At 37.7% G+C, this 7,500-nt stretch overlaps 1 protein-coding gene across 1 annotated transcript in view; it reads left to right on the forward strand.

Annotated features, from left to right (window-relative positions):
* LOC138043237 (uncharacterized) overlaps nt 1-7,500 on the forward strand; it is a 50,180-nt gene that overhangs the window by 3,314 nt on the left and 39,366 nt on the right. Inside the window, exons 3-6 of the mRNA XM_068889402.1 lie at nt 170-242; nt 437-470; nt 855-922; nt 3,173-3,414. Coding sequence (XP_068745503.1) covers nt 170-242; nt 437-470; nt 855-922; nt 3,173-3,414 — 417 coding nt within the window. The remainder of the gene's footprint in view (nt 1-169; nt 243-436; nt 471-854; nt 923-3,172; nt 3,415-7,500) is intronic.

The following is a 7,500-nucleotide window of genomic DNA, read 5'->3' on the forward strand; positions in this document are numbered from 1 at the left end:
TTGGACTTATTACTCACTAAATGTAATTGACTCGTCCTTATATAAGGACTACTGCTAAGCAACAAGAATGAATAGGTTGCTAAAGTACAACTGACTGTTTAATGAATCTGTCAGCATACAAAGGGCAATTAGTTGCAAGAGTAAATTGAATGATTCTTTTCTGATACAGACCCAACCACTACTGCCTCAAGGCCACAACACATAATAAGAACCCCGAAAGACCTTCCTCTCAAATGAAAGTGGTAAGTTACTACCCTTGAATTTTGTTTTAAATTGCATGTATGAGAGCTTACAGTATTTGAATAATTTTATTTCCGCTAACAAAATTTTGTCATAATTGTCTGTCTTTGTCGAGCCACTGCCTTGCAGGTGCATGTATCCCTAAGTACTGTACTCACCATAATAAACTTAGTTTTGTTGTTCACTTCTGTTATAGGTTTCAAATGATGAGAGCCTGACATACTCAACAAGTATGCTTTCTTTTGTAAGCTTAATAATAGCTCTGTTAGCATGTACATTACCCAAATTAATTTAACAGTCCACTCTAATAGACATTCCTTGTCTATCATGTCTTTCTTATAATTCAAAATTGTTCAGCACTTAACCACACTGTAGAAACTACTACATGTACAAGTCATGTACAGTTGCAACAAGTTTAATTTTATTTTTAGTGGAATTTAGTTTACCGTTTTAATGGTTTACCCTTATTACATTATAGTGAAGGCTTTAATTGTACATTTGTGATATTTTTAAATCCTCATGGGCAATGTTGATAAAGCAATTTAAAAAACAAGTAGTAATGAACATGCATCCGTAAATAATATTAGAATATGCTTCATTTTTGTTATCCATAGGCCGGACAACTTCAAGTGATAGTGTACATGTGGTTACAAATGAAACCAAGGGAGTTTTTAATCAGAAAGTATGTAATATGTGTAAATATACATGTCTAGGATTATCTGAGGACTGTGGGAAGATTGTTGTGTTCACATTGAATGCTTTTTATTTTCCGTAAAGTTCTGATAGTATATATAATATATATATATAGTGACCCTTGTTACTTTCGGAATTAGCAGCTTTTGGGGCTTGTTACTTTCAGGGGCTCAGTACTTTCAAGGGGTTGTTATTTTCGTGGAACAAAACCATGAAACAAAGCTAGCCCAATCTCCTCATGAAAAATAAACAACATACACAATGTAATAGTAAAAAAAACAACAGCACTTTATTTACATTTTCTACAAACAGAAGGTATTTAATAGTGATACATGTACCTACATGTATGGGTAAGTAATAAAATAAATTAATACAGCAATATTCTCAGACTTTACATGCTAGGATGCCAAGAAAACGATGAAAAAGTAACAAAATATAATTAAAAGTAGTTCAGAATATCAAAATAAACAAATGAGAGGGAATTCAGTTGACTTTAATTTGTGAAATTAATTTGGTATTGCACTGCCTATTTCTGGTAGCAGGGACAGTGAAATGACATTGATGCGCTACCGAACTACCCTATGGATGAATCAGCTGATGTAGAGAAAATCAGATTCTTCCCTGACTTACGGGAGTAAAGCTGAACTCAGCAGGTTTAAGTCCAATTGACACAGCAATGCATTTTATTCTGCAGTATGTAGAGTTTTCAAATTTAATATAAAGAATCTTTCCTGTTGTTAAGTTATAGCAGTCTAGTTTTTCAATTGTGCCATCGGTGAACTGATGTCTGCAGGGATGAATGATGGCTTCTGCTTTTCCTTGTTAGTGCTTTATGGTTTCAATTATTTGTCACTGTACATTAGAATTTGATTATAGATTGGAAAGGCATTTGGTATGACTGTGTACATGTATAACATAATAAAAAAATTTGGTCTCGCTAATTTCGGGGGCATGCTACTTTCGGAATTTATTGGGAAGCCCCAAACCTCTAACGTTACTGTAATGTCTGTACTCCAGACTGTTCCACGATGCGAACGGATTACACTCCAGAAAAAGCAGTCATGTTTTCAGTCCACCATCTTGACTTTATTGACTACCCACAATCGTATGCCCCACTTCCATTTGGTGTCCTGTCGTGTCAACTTCCGTAGTGATTCCCTGTGGTTGCAAAATTTGGTAGGAACCTTGAGCTGAAGGTGACGAGGCCCAGAAAACTCCTCAGCTCGGCAACATTAGTGGGCTGCTCTGTTTCACAAACAGCTCTGACCTTTTCCTCCTTTGGTTCCACACCATGCTTACTTAAAAGCAGTCCCATGAAGACAGTCTGATTCATTCCAATCGTGCACTTATCCTTGTCGAGGGTCAAGTTCATCTCTTGCAAACGGTGAAGCAATGTGATAAGATTTCTGTCATGCTCCTATGTCGTTTTCCCTTGAACAACAATGTCATCAGGTATATTGGTGGCCCCAGGGCAGTCAGCAATCGTCTGCCTTACAATATTCTGATACTGTTCAGGAGCACTGTTTACAAGCCTCTTGTAATGAAACAGTGAATCACCAGCTGAAAATGTCGTGATATCCCTGGATGCTTCTTCAAGCTTAATTTGATGAAAACCCATGTTCATGTCTAGCTTGGTGAAAACTGTGCTTCGATCGATTCATTTCTTCCAACACCTCATCCACTGTGGGAGTGGCTAACTTCTCCCTTTGAATTGCCTCATCTTTGTTTGGCTTGGGAACGAATACATCAGGGCTGACCCAGGTTGTGGGGCCTGACACTTTTTCGATGATGTCAACATGAAGTAACTCTTCAATCTTCTGCTGGACTTTATCTTTTAATGGGTAGAGTACCCGCCTCTTTCTGCGCTACTGGTGTAACTTCACGATCAATATGTAGCTTCAGTTGGTAACCAGACAGCTTGCCCACTCCAGAGAACACCTTTGGAAAACGGTCCGCAATACTTTCAATGTCACTGTAAACAGAATAAACTGTTGTCATTCTCGCTAGTTCTGGTCCAACTTTGAGCACTTGTAGGCACTTAGCAGCTGAGCTACCTAGCAGACACCGTCCTTCTCCCTGCGTAACAAGAACAGTCTCCGTCAGTCTTCAGTTTACAGTGTCCCCAATTAATGCTCCAGCACTAGAAGACTAGACACCTATTAGTAAATAAAGTTCCTTCCCTTAGTTTCCTTTCTTCAAGCAAATAGCATCTGAAAATTTGATTTCCTTCTTTTAACAGCTTCTGGTTGAAACATTGCTGAGTCAGAGAGCAGTGCTTGAGCATAACAAACACCCATTTTATAGTGTTCAGGCTTTTATGGACAAGAATGCATACAGTGAATGGGTTATGCTAGAAAAAGAGAAGATTGAGCATCTAGTAAAAAGTTTCTGGCACAAAGCTTGTCCACCTGTGCGTGAGTTGCCTCTTGCAGACCAAGGGTTCCACAAACAATATGTGGATTTGATGAAGAGAATAATTAGGTACGGAGTGACTGAGTGTTCAGTTTTTAGTTTATTTTTGCCACTTTTGTTATAATTTTAAATAATTATTACAAAATAAATATATATTATAAACTACAAGATATATTAAATGATCAACAAAAGAAAAGCATGCATGTAAGGCGAGGAAGCCCATATAGAAACCATTAGGTCTTATTCTGGCTATAGGCACCTCAAGAAAAATACAACTATAAAATGATAATTTTACGCATTTCTATTATTATAATGATGAATTTGATTAGTCAGCAAAAAACATTTCATTGCATGCATCAGGAAGGAGGCCTTTCTTAAAAGAAAACCCAAACTTGCCAAATTGAGATCACTGGGTTTCAGAATTTTCAGCTGCTTGAATATTGGTTCGGTATGAGCGTCAAATGGGCTTCTTGATATGATTCTTAAAACCTTCTGAAGTTAAAAAAATGTGATTTAGATTAGAAGGATATGTACATGTATAATGTAGGTCAATCCCCATATTGATATGCAGTAAGCAAGATAAGGATAAACTAAGCTAAAATACAAGGTGCACAAAGAGGAGGTGGGAAGGCAAAAACGTGCTTTATATATTATGCCGATAGATTTTGATGTTTTTCTAGCCACATTAGCAATGTGTGGTTTCCATGTTAAATTCTCATCAAGAATAACACCTAAAAACATGGTTTCTTTTACTCGTCCAATGGCACATTGGCTGATCTCTAGATTGATGTCAAGTGTTTGCCTTTTTTGCCTGGGTTTAAATATCATAAAATTGTTCATATCTACATGGTTCTTATTCAGTCAAAACTGGAGATGGGCTAATATTTATTGTTTTATACCTAGAATTTCACTCAACAAAATGAGTAATTTGATTGGTCAATTCTTGGTCATACACATGCCCCTGTATCATTCTGCAGTCGTTGGCCGCTCTGGATCTTTTACTGCGATTGTTTAAGGGAAAGCCTAAATATAATTTTTATAACAAATCACTTTATCTGGTCCCTTGGGAAACTTGTTAGTTTTGTTTTCCCTTGTGGTCCTCAACTTTGTCTTGGGAACCATCACGACTCTTGGGAAAACAAAACTAACTCTTCCCTCAGGACCATACATCAAGTGTATAATATTCCTGACGTTGCGTGGAAGGGGATGATGATGGTGGTAGGATTTACCACCATGACTCTTTGTAAACCTGTCTTGTTTTCCATGAACCAAAAAAGCCAGCTTACTTGATGTGAGACATGACTTGTGCTTTTTTCCTGAAAATCTCTCACACCTTAACGAACTGGACAGCACCTAGTGTGTCATAGAAGTTAGGTTGCTTACAGCTTTCTCTTTTTCTTCTTTCCCACTCTCTTTCTTTATGCGGTATGTCAGTCAAAAGTGATATTTCTCATTTTCAACAAGTTATCAGACAATGTATTGATCACCTGGTTCCACAAATTGTCATGTAAAGAAGTATCAATATTGCAATGTGTTTCCTGCTGGCAAAGATGCACTGGCCCAGAGATCTATCCACATCCTTTGTTTGAACCCATCAGTTGTCAAAACAACAACAATATTTCTTAAGCACAAATGTGACCTTGTTTCCTAATACACACAGCATATACAGACATTCCAACCCCTTGTGAAGGAAAATAGGGAGTATTTTTTAGCACCAAAGGTGCTCAGGAGTGCCTAATTTTGCAAATTGACATGTAGTTTCTCTCAAGTAGCATTTCCTGCATTTTGCATCATTTTTGTGGTATTCTGTAAGGTAGAAATACTTGTCCGCCAGTTTTGGAGCTGCTAAATGGAGCAAGACTGCTGGCCTTATGTGTTTGCACAACACTAGGTGTTCAATGGAGATTATTATTGAGTTCCTGGACTGCGTTGTCTCGGAAATCTATTGTGGACCACCATTCCTGCAAAGTGTAGAACCTGTTTTCCAAGTCTTTAGACTTTGGCCATTTATGGCAACTTGAGATGATCCTGGTAGATCAAGTTAAAGATCTATCTGATATTTTCGCTAGGATTTCCTTACTGATGTGGTGTTTTATGGCCGGTGGCAAAATCCGGATTGGACTGGATCGGACCGGATCAGATCGGATCAATAACAAAATTCCTGCCCAAAGTAGACACATGAAATCTCTGGGTCACCAGTTAAGGTTACTTCCGACCTTCGCGGATGTCCTTCGGGAAAAAATTCGTACACGCATTAGTTTCAATAAATCCTAACAACCAAAATAATACAACCTCACAACCACACAACTAGCCTTGCATACTTATTTTGTTTTTGGTCTTAATAAATGTAGTTTACGATAAAAAATATAGTTTAACCAGGTTTTCCTTTTAGTGTTAGGAGCCGGTAAGATGTGAAACTGCCGAGGGTTCTTCTATTGAATTTATCGGGTATCGGATGCCGCAGCACGAGCAAAATGACTTCGCAGTGTTATTCACAAGACATCAATCAACGAAAGTGTCTTGGCCGTTCTCGATATTTTGATTGGTTGTCTACATATCCACATCTAAGGTTGGAGTACCCAAAAATATGCGAGACGTGTTGTGTAAATGGACGTCACGGGAAAAATATTTTACATATCGAAATTTCCTGACAAACTTTTGTTGATTGATGCCTTGTGAATAACATTGTGCAGTGGTTTTGCTTGTGCTGCGGCATCCGATACCCGATAAATTCAATAAAAGAACCCTCAATGGTTTCACGTTTTACCAGCTCCAATCCTGACACTTACCAAAAGGAAAACTCGTTTAAACAATATTTTTATCATAAACAACATTTACTGAGCTTTCGTCTGATGTATAGTTTGTTAGGATTTTATTGAAACTAACACGCGTACGAATTTTTTCCCGAAGTACACCCGCTAAGGTCGGAACTAACCTGAACTGGTGACCCAGGGATTTCATGTGTCTACTTTGGGTGGGAATTTTGTTATGTATCCGGTCCAAGTTTTGTCGATCCAATCCGATCCAATATGGTCCTTTCAGGTCCGATCCGATCCAATCCGATCCAATCTGATCCAGGTTTTGCCAACTGCCGTGTTTTACTGGAGATCATCTCCCTCAAACTTTGATAATCGAAGATCTGAAGTAAATAGGCCACTTCGCAAAATACCATGATACTCTTTGTTTGTCCCCCCAAATTTTGCATAAGTATTGTTTCCAGTTTCTTTTGGGACTTACAATGGTCCCAAGAGAAAACAAAAACAATGCTTATGCAAAATTTGGGGGGACAAACAAAGAGTATTATGGTGTTTTCCGAAATGGGCTATTACACCTCCCTCAACTATTTCAAATATGACTATTCTCATTTCTGTGAAGAGGTGTTTGTCCAGGAAATAGCTGAGCTGGATTTCTCCCCTATCTATAATTGTAATCTCGCTACTTTAAATGATAAGTTTAATCTTTTTTATGACCAAATCAATTCAGTCTTCAAGAAGCACATGCCCTACACAAAACTTTCACTCAAACAAACTTAAGCCTGCATGACCAGTCTTTTTGTGTTAAAATTGATGATGAATGTATTAAACAAGTTGACTCGGCTAAGTACTTATAGGTGTAATTTTTCATGTGAATCTAACATAGAAAAAGCACTTTAATGAACTTTGTCTCAAACTGTCCAAGACCGTGGGTATCTTGTGAAAAGTAAGACATTGTCAGTTAAGATTTTTCTTATTATGCTCTACTACTCTCATAAATCCTTTTCTTATCTATGGTGTTCATGTTTGGGGTTTAGCATTTCCCTCACTTCTAACACCATTACTTGTTATCGAAAAGAAAGCAGTAAGAATATAACCTTTTCCGAACCAAGATCCCATTCTGCACCCCTCTTTGAATCTCTCAACTTACTTGACATTAATGATATCATCAAATTACAGGTAATCTCTTTTGTTTATCAATGGTCTCACCGACAGTTACTTCCATCTTTTAATGTATTTTTTGCTTTCGCCTCTTCTGTTCACTCCTACTCCACTCGCCAGTCTTGTGATGGCCATCCTTATGTCACTTCTGTTAACACTACCCAATATGGTTTACATTCCTTTAAATTCACTGGCTCTCCTCTTTGTAGTTCTTTGCCCTTGTCTGTCACCAAGTCAAATT

Source organism: Montipora capricornis, chromosome 3 (genome assembly GCF_036669925.1).
Source record: "Montipora capricornis isolate CH-2021 chromosome 3, ASM3666992v2, whole genome shotgun sequence".
Taxonomy (NCBI): domain Eukaryota; kingdom Metazoa; phylum Cnidaria; class Anthozoa; order Scleractinia; family Acroporidae; genus Montipora; species Montipora capricornis.